This window comes from Pongo pygmaeus, chromosome 11 (genome assembly GCF_028885625.2).
Source record: "Pongo pygmaeus isolate AG05252 chromosome 11, NHGRI_mPonPyg2-v2.0_pri, whole genome shotgun sequence".
Lineage (NCBI taxonomy): Eukaryota > Metazoa > Chordata > Mammalia > Primates > Hominidae > Pongo > Pongo pygmaeus.
In genome coordinates, this window is record NC_072384.2 from 89,690,688 (window position 1) to 89,705,285 (window position 14,598).

The 14,598-nt window shown below is 37.2% G+C and overlaps 1 protein-coding gene across 2 annotated transcripts in view; it reads left to right on the forward strand.

Annotated features, from left to right (window-relative positions):
- ANKAR (ankyrin and armadillo repeat containing) overlaps positions 1-14,598 on the forward strand; it is a 72,843-nt gene that overhangs the window by 39,862 nt on the left and 18,383 nt on the right. For both annotated transcript variants that reach the window (XM_063647703.1, XM_054479362.2), the window contains 4 exons: positions 5,542-5,783; positions 6,591-6,759; positions 13,804-14,045; positions 14,215-14,368. In XM_063647703.1, coding sequence (XP_063503773.1) covers positions 5,542-5,783; positions 6,591-6,759; positions 13,804-14,045; positions 14,215-14,368 — 807 coding nt within the window. The remainder of the gene's footprint in view (positions 1-5,541; positions 5,784-6,590; positions 6,760-13,803; positions 14,046-14,214; positions 14,369-14,598) is intronic.

Below are 14,598 nucleotides of genomic sequence, written 5' to 3' on the forward strand. Positions count from 1 at the left end.
GCTAACATCATATGACAGGATAAAATTCACACATAACAATATTAACTTTAAATGTAAATGGGCTAAATGCCCCAATTAAAAGATACAGACTGGCAAATTGGATAGAGTCAAGACCCATCAGTGTGCTGTATTCAGGAGACCCATCTCATGTGCAGAGACACACATAGGCTCAAAATAAAGGGATGGAGGAAGATCTACGAAGCAAATAGAAAGCAAAAAAATAGCAGGGGTTGCCATCCTAGTCTCTGATAAAACAGACTTTCAACTAACAAATATTTAAAAGGAGACAAAGAAGGGCATTATATAATGGTAAAGGGATCAATGCAACAAGAAGAACTAACTCTCCTAAATATATATGCACCCAATACAGGAGCACCCAGATTCATAAAGCAAGTTCTTAGAGACTTACAGAGACTTAGACTCCCACACAATAATAGTGGGAGACTTTAACACCCCACTGTCAATATTAGATAGATCAACAAGACAGAAAATTAACAAGGATATTCAGGACTTGAACTCAGCTCTGGACCAAACAGACCTAATAGACATCCACGGAACTCTCCACCCCAAATCAACAGAATATACATTCTTCTCAGCACCACATCACACTTACTCCAAAACTGACCACATAGTTGGAAGTAAAGCACTCCTCAGCAAATGTAAAAGAACAGAAATCACAACAAACTGTCTCTCAGACCACAGTGCAATCAAAATAGAACTCAGGATTAAGAAACTCACTCAAAACCACACAACTACATGGAAACTGAACAACCTGCTCCTGAATGACTACTGGGTAAATAACAAAATGAAGGCAGAAATAAAGATGTTCTTTGAAACCAATGAGAACAAAGACACAATGTACCAGAATCTCTGGGACACATTTAAAGCACTGCATAGAGGGAAATTTATAGCACTAAATGCCCACAAGACAAAGCAGGAATTGGCCAGGCGTGGTGGCTCATGCCTGTAATCCCAGCACTTTGGGAGGCTGAGGCGGGTGGATCACGAGGTCAGGAGATGGAGACAATCCTGGCTAACACAGTGAAACCCTGTCTTTACTAAAAATACAAAAAATTAGCCAGGTGTGGTGGTGGGTGCCTGTAGTCCCAGCTACTTGGGAGGCTGAGACAGGACAATGGCATGAACCCCGGAGGTGGAGCTTGCAGTGAGCCAAAATTGTGCCACTGCACTCACTCCAGCCTGGGTGACAGAGCGAGACTCCATCTCACCAAAAAAAAAAAAAAAAAAAAAAGAGAGAAAGCAGGAAAGATCTAAAATCTACACCCTAACATCACAATTAAAAGAACTAGAGAAGCAAGAGTAAACACATTCAAAAGCTAACAGAAGGCAAGAAATAACTAAGATCAGAGCAGAACTGAAGGAGATAGAGACACAAAAAACCCTTCAAAAAATCAATGAATCCAGGAGCTGGTTTGTTGAAAAGATCAACAAAACTGATAAACTGCTAGCCAGACTAATAAAGAAGAAAAGAGAGAAGAATCACATAGACGCAATAAAAAATGATAAAGGGGATATCACTACCAACCCCACAGAAATACAGACTACCATCAGAGAATACTATAAACACCCCTACACAAATAAACCAGAAAATCTAGAAGAAATGGATAAATTCCTGGACACATACACCCTCCCGAGACTAAACCAGGAAGAAGTTGAATCTCTGAATAGACCAATAACAGGCTCTGAAATTGAGGCAATACTTAATAGCCTACTAACCAAAAGAAGTTCAGGACCAGACGGATTCACAGCCGAATTCAACAGAGATACAAAGAGGAGCTGGTACCATTCCTTCTGAAACTATTCCAATCAATAGAAAAAGAGGGAATCCTCCCTAACTCATTTGATGAGGCCAGCATCATCCTGTTACCAAAGCCTGGCAGAGACAAAACAAAAAAAGAGAATTTTAGACAAATATCCCTGATGAACATCGATGCAAAAATCCTCAGTAAAAAACTGGCAAACTGAATCCAGCAGCACATTAAAAATCTTATCCACCACGATCAAGTTGGCTTCATCCCTGGGATGCAAGGCTGGTTCAACATAAGCAAATCAATAAATGTAATCCATCACATAAACAGAACCAAAGACAAAAACCACATGATTATCTCAATAGAGGCAGAAAAGGCCTTTGACAAAATGCAACAGCCCTTCATGCTAAAAACTCTCAATAAACTAGGTATTGATGGAATGTATCTCAAAATAATAAGAGCTATTTATGACAAACCCACAGCCAATATCATACTGAATGGGCAAAAACTGTAAGCATTCCCTTTGAAAACTGGCACAAGACACGGATGCCCTCTCTCACCACTCCTATTCAACATAGTGTTGGAAGTTCTGGCCAGGGCAATCAGGCAAGAGAAAGAAATAAAGGGTATTCAATTAGGAAAAGAGGAAGTCAAATTGTCCCTGTTTGCAGATGACATGATTGTGTATTTAGAAAACACCACCATCTCAGCCCAAAATCTCCTTAAGCTGATAAGCAACTTCAGCAAAGTCTCAGGATACAAAATCAATGTGCAAAAATCACAAGGATTCCTATACACCAAAAATAGACAAACAGAGAGCCAAATCATGAGTGAACTCCCATTCACAATTGCTTCAAAGAGAATAAAATACCTAGGAATCCAACTTACAGGGGATGTGAAGGACCTCTTTAAGGAGAACTACAAACCACTGCTCAATGAAATAAAAGAGGATACAAACAAATGGAAGAACATTCCATGCTCATGGATAGGAAAAATCAATATTGTGAAAATGGCCATAGTGCCCAAGGTAATTTATAGATTCAATGCCATCCCCATCAAGCTACCAATGACTTTCTTCACAGAATTGGTAAAAACTACTTTAAAGTTCATGTGGAACCAAAAAAGAGCCCACATTGCCAAGACAATCCTAGGCAAAAAGAACAAAGCTGGAGCAATCATGCTACCTGACTTCAAACTATACTACAAAGCTACAGTAACCAAAACAACATGGTACTGGTGCCAAAACAGAGATACAGACCAATGGAACAGAACAGAGCCCTCAGAAATAACACCACACATCTACAACCATCTGATCTTTGACAAACTTGACAAAAACAAGAAATGGGGAAAGGATTCCCTATTTAATAAATGGTGCTGGGAAAACTGGCTAGCCATATGTAGAAAGCTGAAACTGGATCCCTTCCTTATACCTTATATAAAAATTAATTCAAGATGGATTAAAGACTTAAATCTTAGACCTAAAACCATAAAAACCCTAGAAGAAAACCTAGGCAATACCATTCAGGACATAGGCATGGGCAAGGACTTCATGACTAAAACACCAAAAGTAATGGCAACAAAAGCCAAAATAGACAAATAGGATCTAATTAACCTAAAGAGCTTCTGCACAGCAAAAGAAACTACCATCAGATTGAACAGGCAACCTACAGAATGGGAGAAAATTTTTGCAATCTACCCATCTGACAAAGGGCTAATATCCGGAATCTACAGAGAACTTAAACAATTTTACAAGAAAAAAACAACCCCATCAAAAATTGGGCAAAGGATATGAACAGACACTTCTCAAAAGAAGACATTTATGTAACCAACAGACACATGAAAAAATGCTCATCAACACTGGCCATCAGAGGAATGCAAATCAAAACCACAGTGAGATACCATCTACCAGTTAGAATGGAGGTCATTAAAAAGTCAGGAAACAACAGATGCTGGAGAGGATGTGGAGAAATAGGAACGCTTTTACACTATTGGTGGGAGTGTAAACTAGTTCAACCATTGTGGAAGACAGTGTGGTGATTCCTCAAGGATCTAGAACTAGAAATACCATTTGACCCAGCCATCCCATTACCAAGTATATACCCAAAGCATTATAAATCATGCTGCTATAAAGACACATGCACACATAGGTTTACTGTGGCACTATTCACAATAGCAAAAACTTGGAACCAACCCAAATGTCCATCAATGATAGACTGGATTAAGAAAATGTGGCACATATATACCATGGAATACTATGCAGCCATAAAAAAGGATGAGTTCATGTCCTTTGCAGGGACATGGATGACGCTGGAAACCATCATTCTGAGCAAACTATCACAAGGACAGAAAGCCAAACACCACATGTTCTCACTCATAGGTGGGAACTGAACAATGAGAACACTTGGACACAGGGTGGGAAACATCACATACCAGGGCATGTCGTGGAGTGTGAGGCAGGGGGAGGGACAGCATTAGGAGAAACACCTAGTGTATGTGACAAGTTAATGGGTGCAGCAAACCAACATAGCACATGTATACCTATGTAACAAACCTGCATGTTGTGCACATGTACCCTAGAACTTAAAGTATAATAAAAAAATAAATAAAATGGCTCTACCCCATAGGATTGTTTTGAGAATAGCACTGTCCAGAATAACTTTCTGAAATGATGAAAATGTTCAGCCAGGCATGGTGGCACATGCCTGTAATCCCAGCACTTTGGGAGGCCAAGGCAGGAGGATAGCTTGAGCCCCGGAGTTTGAGACCAGTCTGGGCAGCATAGTGAGACCCTGTCTTTGTCTTTATCTATATCTATCTGTCTGTCTATCTATCTATCTATCTATCTATCTATCTATCTATCTACACACACACACACACACACACACACACACACACACACACAAAGAAAATGTTCTATTTGAAAATGTCCAGTATGGTAGCCACTACCCTAATGTGGTTATTGAACTCACGTGAGATGCTCCAGAAATATTAAATGAATAAATTAAAATTTGATTGATCATAGATAGTCCCCTAATATGTTCCTGAAAACCTGTACAAAAAGCTCTGTATCCAAAAGGTGAACTTAAAGAAGTCATGAGGGATGTTTCATTTCAGATAGCTAAATAAATAAGGTCTTTATTATATCTATCATATTTTCTATCATTTTGTGCATGTCCTATAAGGTGCTTTCTATTTATCATTGAATTGATGTAAGTATAACAGGCATCCAACTGAAGCCAGATTTTCTATTTTCACTATGCCTAATGATTTCTATCTTTGAGCCTATTGTAATTAATGAGACTAATGTTGCATTTTACTAGATTCAGCACTTTTTGTTTTTCACATGCTGGTATAAAATAAGGATAAAATATAATAAAATGCTCAAATAATTGCATAAGCAGTGCCATACAAAGTTGATGCAATAACCAAAACTGACCTGTACAATGTGGTAGCACAAAGAATTCATTTATCAATAATCTGAAGCCAGAATTCAGTGTTTCAATGGTGGCTTAAGGTTACTAATGTAAAATGTTTGATCATGCTCTGTGAAAATCAAATGTATGAACAATGAGCGCTGCCCATACCAAAGACAAGATGGAAGGTTTCTTCATGTAGTTTCAAATGATAATCTTATAAATATTTTATAGAATTATTTCATAATTATTTATATTGCAATTCCCATAAATATTATTTAAATATTGCCATGATAAATTGACTACAAGTGGTTACCAATAATTCATGCTTTTTAATTTTTTTGCTCTTTTCATTACAGGCACCATTCCTGCCTTAATCAATCTATTAAAAAGTTCCAAAATAAAACTGCAGTGCAAAACTGTTGGGTTACTGAGTAATATCTCAACCCACAAAAGTGCAGTGCATGCTTTGGTAGAAGCGGGAGGCATTCCATCTCTAATCAACCTACTGGTTTGTGATGAGCCTGAAGTACACTCTCGCTGTGCTGTCATTCTATATGATATTGCTCAATGTGAAAACAAGGATGTTATTGCCAAATATGTAAGTTCCTTTCATATACAATTATTTTTGACTGACAATAACTCCCTCACATAGAAGTTACAAAAATAGAAACCCATGTTACTATTCAGTGACAAAACTCTCAGGGAAGAATACAGCAGGGAAAAGGGAGAGAGAGGGCGCCTGATGAAAACTCCACCAAAAAGTTGGCATTTGAGTACAGTCCAGAAGTAGATGAGGGAGTATTTTCATAAGTTAATATATGTTGATTGCTTCTTGCTGTTTACCAATTACAGTGCAGTGTCTGCAATGGCAAATATTTCCTAATGGGGCAATATATTCAATTAATCTTATTTGCTTCACTTAGATAGCTGTATTAACTGTCACATAATGTATCTTATCAGTAGACACATTTGTTTGTGGCACTCATTCTCTCCCAAATAGTTATTTACAGCAAGAAAGATTACAGACTTGTGTTTCTTTTTTTCTTTTTTTTTTGAAACAGTCTTGCTCTGTCACCAGGCTGGGGTGCAATGGTGCAATCTTGGGTGACTGCAACCTCTGCCTCGTGGGCTCAAGTGATTCTCCTGCCTCAGCCTCCCGAGTAGCTGGAACTACAGGCACGCGCCACCACGCCCGGCTAATTTTTGTATTTTTAGTAGAGACAGGGTTTCACCATGTTGGCCAGGATGGTCTTGATCTCTTGACCTTGTGATCCGCCTGCCTCAGCCTCCCAAAGTGCTGGGATTACAGGCGTGAGCCACCACGCCCGGCCAACTTGTATTTCTAAATAAAGATTACATTTATCTTAAACAAATTCAAATGTAATTTTTTTTTGTTTATTTTTAGAATGGAATCCCAAGTCTGATAAATCTATTGAACTTAAACATAGAAAATGTGCTAGTAAATGTAATGAACTGTATACGGGTATTATGTATAGGAAATGAAAACAATCAAAGAGCTGTGAGAGAACATAAAGGCCTCCCATATCTTATCAGATTTCTGAGTTCTGATTCAGGTGAGCTTCTCTCTCTCTATTATTTTATAATGACCAGATATATTAAGTGAAGCAAACATGGGATTGGACTTGTCCTATATGAATAGATGTCCCGAATCTGTCTTTGAATAGATCTAAACATGTGTAATATAACCTTAATATCTAAAACATAATTTATTTATTTTTCCTAAGTGCTAAACTATGTAGATACAGTTAAATTTATTTATATTTTATTTTATTTTTCTCAAGACAGAGTCTCACTCTGTCGCCCAGGCTGGAGCACAGTGGTGTGATCTCAGCTCACTACAAACTCCGCCTCCCGGGTTCAAGCAATTCTTCTGTCTTAGCCTCTTGAGTAGCTGGGATTACAGGCATGCACCACCACGTCCGGCTAATTTTTGTATTTTTAGTAGACACAGGGTTTCACCATGTTGGCCAGGCTGGTCTCAAACTCCTAACCTTGTGATCTACCCGACTCAGCCTCCCAAAGTGCTGGGATTACAGGTATGAGCCACCATGCCCGGCAGATAATGGTTAAATTTAAACTGCTGGGCTTTTAAAAATAATTGACTCTCAAAGGCATATTCTTTAAAAAAGTTTAATTAGACATGTTTATCAATGGAAATATTAGCATGGATGATTTTAAAAATACATATAATATGCCTAGGAGAGTATATGCTACCTTGGGTGAATAGTACATATTGATAGTAACATATTGATCATGGGTAGCTATTTTGCAAGTGACAACAAGGGCTTCAGATTTGTTAGATATTTGATGTCAAAATTCAAGGTTATCAGGAAGCATTAGGCCAATTATCAGTTCCTAAAGTGCATCTCAGTACCAAGAACATCAAAAGCCATGAGGCAGTTTCAGCAGCTACTGCAAATGGTCTCCTGGGTTCTGTAAGAATAATCTCATTCCAGTTAGCACATGTAACAGGTAAGTTCCAAATATATAGTTTTCCCCAAATTTGGGGGAAGAGAAAATTGAGAAGAACTTGCTCATTTTCTTCCTGCTCAGTATATCGTTTGGCTTCCTCTTCCAGTTCACCAGGAATAAATACAAAATAAATATATTGGTTAAATGTAAGTCAAGATTAAGAATAAGGGGAATGTAGAAGCGATCTTTACTTTAAAACTTCAAATTTAAGCAAGTGTCATCTTCTAAGAACCTCTGTCATGTGGTGACATCATTTGAAAGCCCTCTCCATAACAAATTCCTTATGCTCTCTCTGTTCAAGTGTTCTTCCATTGCTTACTATGCTCTACTTTATCCTTTAAGAATAGCATCAGAGGCCAGGCACGGTGGCTCACACCTATAATCCCAGTATTTTGGGAGGCTGAGGCGCATCACCTGAGGTCAGGAGTTCGAGACCGCCTGGCCAACATGGTGAAACCCTATCTCTACTAAAATACAAACATCACCTGGGTGTGGTGGTGCACGCCTGTAATCCCAGCTACTTGGGAGGCTGAGGCAGGAGAATTGCCTGAACCCAGGAGGCGGAGGTTGCAGTGGGCTGAGATTGTACCACTGCACTCTAGCCTGGGCAACAGAGCGAGACTCCATCTCAAAAAAAAAGGAAAAAAGAATAGCATTAGAGAGGGTCAGCTTTTATGTATATTTTAAACATATAATTTTTACTCATTTATAGTCATTCTTTATCTCTTTTTTTGTTTTTTATCTAACTAATTAAAATTTAAAGATAGGGACTAGGTCTTCTCTTTCTGTTTTCCTTTTCTCAATCCCAGATGCTGTAACAAAGTACAAATTGTAGCAACAATTTGAATAAATAAATCATAAATGAGTTCATGAAAGAAAACTATAGCACTGGGTGTGGTAGCTCACGCCTGTAATCCCAGCACTTTGGGAGGCCAAGGCAGGTGGATCACAAGGTCAGGAGATCAAGACCATCCTGGCCAATATGGTGAAAACCTATCTCTACTAAAAATACAAAAAAATTAGCTGGGTGTGGTGGTGCGTGCCTGTAATCCCAGTTACTTGAGAGGCTGAGCAGGAGAATCGCTTGAAGCTGGGAGGCAGAGGTTGCAGTGAGCCGAGATCGCGCCACTGTACTCCAGCCTGGCAACAGAGAGAGACTCGTCTAAAAAAAAAAAAAAAGAAAAGAAAACTATAGTATGAAATAAATTATTGAAATAAAAGTATTTTTTCCTACACCATAATCTACATTATCTCCTCACTCCAAGGAAGATAACTTAATTTTGAAATAAATTTTAATTATTTTTTCCTTTTAGGTAAGCCTCCCTATATAACTTTAGTGCTTTAGCAAATAGTCCTCTTGGATATTAGCTGGGTTGTTAAGGTATAGGAGATCACAAAGGCATATTATTAATTCCAGTGTCTTCTTTACCATGTGAGCTACTCTAAGATTTCATGTATTAAAATGGCCCCAAAGTAGATTCACATACAGTTTCTTGAAAAGATGGATTTGTTAACATCTCCTTAGTCTGAGTCTCTATGTCCAGAGCAAGGCTACCCTTGCTAAGTTTGGTTTGTTTTAGGCCTTTCCTTCACCCATTTAGCTGCTTGTATTCACATTCTTATATACATGTATTCATGTATGCATGCTTTCATTCCTACAATGTTTCTGATTTCATATGGTACCCAACTTTCCTGTTCTGTGTTAATAACAAAAGTTTGTATGATACCACCACAGAAACTCAAATATGTAACAAAAGCATACAAAATGCTTTTTCAGTTTCAAACTGAGAAAAACTTAAAAGATCACCTCATTTTTTTTTCTTGGAATGATTATTCACATATTTCTGCAGAAATTGATTTTCTCCAGACCCTTTGTGATGTTATACAATATGTAGTATTATGTATGCCTTACATTCTAAAATCTGAAAACTTTGGAATTATGACCCCAAAAGTTGTAGATAAAGTCTGCCTTCACCATTAGTTCTCCTTCACCATTAGTTCTCCTAAAGTTGGAGTTCCTTAAGCTTCCATTCTTGTCATGCTGCTGCTTTCATCCAGCATACTCTTCTTTACCTCTTATTCACTCCAAAGGAACTCTACTAGGGTTACAATCTATTCTTCCCAGTTCTTTATCCACATCCTTGACGTCTTCCCTGAGCTTTAGAGCTACTTTGGATTACTGAATAGCTTAGTAAAGACACTTCCATTCCTTTCAGAATTTGGGTCCAAATGAGAAATAGAAAGGAATCAAATAAAGATCAAAACTTCAGCATTATTGTTGGAAAGCTTGCTTTGAGAAAACAACAAAAAGTGCCAAAAAGAACCTAAACCATGCGTTTGCAATGACTCATTCTTCAAACTAAAAAATTATGTAACCCACTATTCTTCTCATGGGGAAGAATGAGTAAGGGGTAAATTTTTATTCTTAATATTTCTGAGTTGGCCATGGGTGGAGGAATTTCTACTTTTTGTACTGATTCAGGAATAGTGGGTAAGGGAAAGAATGGTTTCCCCCACACTCTCTTAATTTTATTAATCTTTCAGGGTTAACATTCCAAGTGTTACTTGAGTGATCTAACTAAAATGTAAAGTTGATCATATCTTCTTTAAATTATTCAGTGACTCTCTATCACCTAGGATATGATCCACATTTCCAGCATGGCCTATAAGCCCTTTTTACTTCCCTACTTCAAGAGGAAATGACCTTCCTGTCACTCCCTTTTTCTCTGATATTACTCTCAAATAATATTGAACTTATTGCTTTGTTCTTTACTCTGGCCTTTCCTTTTGTTCGACAAGGTCAAGGACCTTGTTTTGTTGGTTCACCATTATTTCCCTAGTGCCTGGGACAGTGTCTAGCACATAGCTATTCAATAAATATGCATTAAATAAATGATTCGATGATTAAATGAAGAAAATACTCATAACAATAAAAATAGTTAATATGTTTGACATAAATTGATATAAAGTGGGTATAGAAGTTGGTATGAACAATAAGGCCTTAATAGAGAGATAATTAACCTTGATAGTATATGAAAAAACAAATGCTGGATTATAGAGCATCTAAAGGATATAGTTAGCTACATGAATGCACAAACACTTTTCTATTTAGTTTTGCTTTTGGAAATATATTGATATTCTACATAATAAAAAAATTAAATCTACAAGGCTGGGGGAAATGAAAACTGAAATAAATTGTATAACTAGATTTAAAAAGAAAAGAAAAAATGAATACAAATAATTTTAAACACAGTGCATTATATGCCATCTTTCTAAGGGTAAACACAAAACAAACTACACACAGATTTTGAGTTCTTCTTAGTGAGCTTGTATGTCATAATGATATGGGTAGAACAATTCTGAACCCATATGATAAGTACTGTAGGACTAAAGAAATGAATAAATGTGTTGATATTATTGGGTTCTTACTGTGCAAAGAAATGTGCAGAATGTAGGAAAACAATAAACCCTGTGGGATTGGATTGGAATTGGAAATGTATGTGTGTATGTATGACTGTGTGTGTATACACATATACATATTTTATATATATGGATTTATACAACACACACACACACACACACACACATATATATATGATCCAGAAGCAGTGATATTCCAGTAGCAATGAGCATACCGAGCACCCAAATCTTGGTTTCTAAATACCATCCCTCATTAAAAGGAACCAGAGCTTCTTGGAGAAATAGTTGATTTCAGGGTAGGGGCAGAGAAGGTATATAGCGAGTCAGGAACATCATCATATGGTGACAGAAAGTAATAAAATCCTCTTTTTTACTATCTATAGCTATAGGCATATCTATAGGACACAAAGACAACCTGAAAGGGCTCCCACTGGCCAAATCTTAGACAATTTTGAGTACCAACATAAATAAGAAAGTACACCGGGCACAGTGGCTCATGCCTATAATCCCAGCACTTTGCGGGGCCAAGACGGGCAAATAGCTTGAGCTCATGAGTTCAACACCAGCCTGGGCAACATGGCAAAACCTCATTTCTACTAAAAATGCAAAAATTAGCTGGGCATGGTGGCACACGCCTGTATTCCCAGCTACTTGGGAGGCTGAGGTGGGAGGATCGCTTGAGCCTGGGAGGCAGAGGTTGCAGTGAGCTGAGTTCGTGTCATTGCATTCCAGCCTGGGTGACAGAGCGAGACCTTGTCTCAAAAAAGAAAAGAAAAGAAAATAAAATTAAAGGGTTGAATAAAATAGGAGCCTGTGCCCTCATCCTGATAACAACTGGATAAACAAGGAAACAAATAAATAGAGAATAAGGTAGGGCTCTTCCTTATAGCAGAATGTCAACTGACAAATGTGAAGGGGTGGTAGATTTGGAAAATTAGTATTTTGCAAACAGCATAGTAAAGATTGGTTCAGGCAAAAATTATAAATGGTTGCTAAATCTTGGGGGCAAATTTTGATATTTACATGGTCTTAAAGTGTTTTGCTCCTTATTAGTTGCAAGAGGGAAAATAGCAACTATACAGTAGAGAAACTGAGTGATCAAAATTAACATCACCAATGAGGAATAGATGGACATTATATAACTCCACAGAGGATATCCCCAGAACATAATGTCACTTTTTTTTTGAAATGAGGTTGCTATGTTGCCCAGGCTGATCTTGAACCCCTGGGCTCAAGCAGTCCTCCCACCTTAGCCTCCTGCATAGCTGGGATTACAGGCATGCACCACTGCACCCAAGCCATAATGTCACTTTAAAAATATTCTGGATGGAGGTGCATATCTTGAGTCATGAGGAAACATCAAACAAACCCAAATTGAGGAAAATTCTCTAAACTAAATGACCCATATTCATTAAAAATGTCTGTGTCATAAGAGACCAAAAAACCCCTGAGAAAAGTTTCCAGATAATAGAACACTAAAGAGACATAACTAAGTGCAATACATGGTCCTGGTCTGGATCCTGTACTGGAAGAAAGTAAATGTGATAAAGGACATTACTAGGAAAATCGACACAATATGATTAAAGTACTGCATCTACTAATTGCCTTGTAGTTACATAAAAGGATAGGCTTGTTTTTAGTAAATACACACTAGAGTATTAAAGAGATAAAAGGCCATGATGTATGCATGCAACATACCCTCAAATTTAGAAAAGTAAATTATATAGATAAATGGATAGAAAAACCAATATGGCAATATATTAAAAATTTATAAATCCAGGTAAAGGTATACAGGAATTCTCTGACTTATTCTTACAACTTTTCTATAAGTTAAAAAAATGCAACTTGTTAAAATATAGGAAAATGTTTAGACTCACCAATACCAAAAATGCAAAACAAGATGAGACAGCATTTTTGTCTATCAAATTTGAGCAAAGTTGATGTATTTATTTTTAATGATAATACCCATACTCAAAAAAACACAGTGTAACTGGTTAAAAGAATATAGGAGAATGTTTAGAATTACCAGTACCAAAAATACAAAACAAAATGAGACAGCTATCAAATTAGCAAAGTTTACGTATTTATTTTTAATGATAATACTCATACTCAAATACAGTAAGATTGATACTTTTGAACTCTGATTATGGAAGGCTAAGATGCTATTATCATTTTTGATAAGCAGTTTACTGAGATGTACTGAGTTATTCTGGTAATTCCTCTACAAAAAACACAAAAGTTAGCCGGGTGTGGTGGTGCACACCTGTAGTCCCAGCTACTCAGGAGGCTGAGGTGGGAGGATGGTAGAGGTTGTAGTGAGCTGAGATCACACACACCACTGCACTCCAGCCTGGGTGATAGAGCCAAACCTTGTCTCAAAAAAAAAAAAAAAAACAGGGTGGTGGGGAGGGAATGTTTTAATTGTAAGTAAAAATGCAGGCTATTGTTTTAAAATACAACTATATCAAATACATCTATAACTATCTAAATCTATCTTCATAAGAAATAGTACATGAGATTATGCCAAATGTTTGATTGTGTTTAAGTGGTAAATCTAGCCAGTTTTGTTTATTTCTATTTTTCTTTATTTTCTCTAAGCTTTTTATAAATTTGATTTTATAATATGGGAAACTAATGATATGCTGCACTTTGATATTCTTATTTTTCATAAGGTTGATTTAACTTGTTCTTAAATTCCTTTGAAGATGTGTTGAAGGCTGTATCTTCTGCTGCAATTGCTGAGGTTGGGCGTGACAATAAGGAAATTCAGGATGCTATAGCTATGGAGGGAGCGATTCCTCCTCTGGTGGCTCTTTTTAAAGGGAAACAAATTAGTGTCCAAATGAAAGGTGCAATGGCTGTGGAATCACTAGCAAGTCACAACGCTCTTATACAGAAAGCATTTCTGGAAAAATCGTTAACTAAATATCTTTTAAAACTCCTAAAGGTAGGAATTTTATGATTACTGGTCATTTTTCTTAGATGATGTATTCTATTTTGAATTGTTAAGTGAATAGAAAAACTAAACCAATTGTAGAATAAACATTTTATAAAATACACATTCCTAAAGTGTTCAATAAATGTTCACTGAATTAATGAAATATTTTTAAAAATAGGCATTTCAAATAGATGTTAAGGAACAAGGAGCCGTTGCACTTTGGGCCTTGGCAGGACAAACACTAAAACAACAAAAATATATGGCAGAACAAATTGGATACGGCTTTATAATAAATATGCTTTTGTCACCATCAGCTAAAATGCAGTATGTTGGTAAGTTATTTTCCTTATTTTATTTTTATTTTTTAGAGACAGGATCCTGCTCTGTTGCCCAGCCTGGTGTGCAGTGGCACAATTATAGCTCACTGCAGCCTCAAACCCCTGGGCTCAAGTGATCCTCCTGCCTCAGCCTCCCAAGTAGCTGGGAGTACAAGTGTGAGCCACCGTGTCCTCTGCATAATGTAGAACAGGGCACTGGAGTATCATACATGTATCTTGCTTTT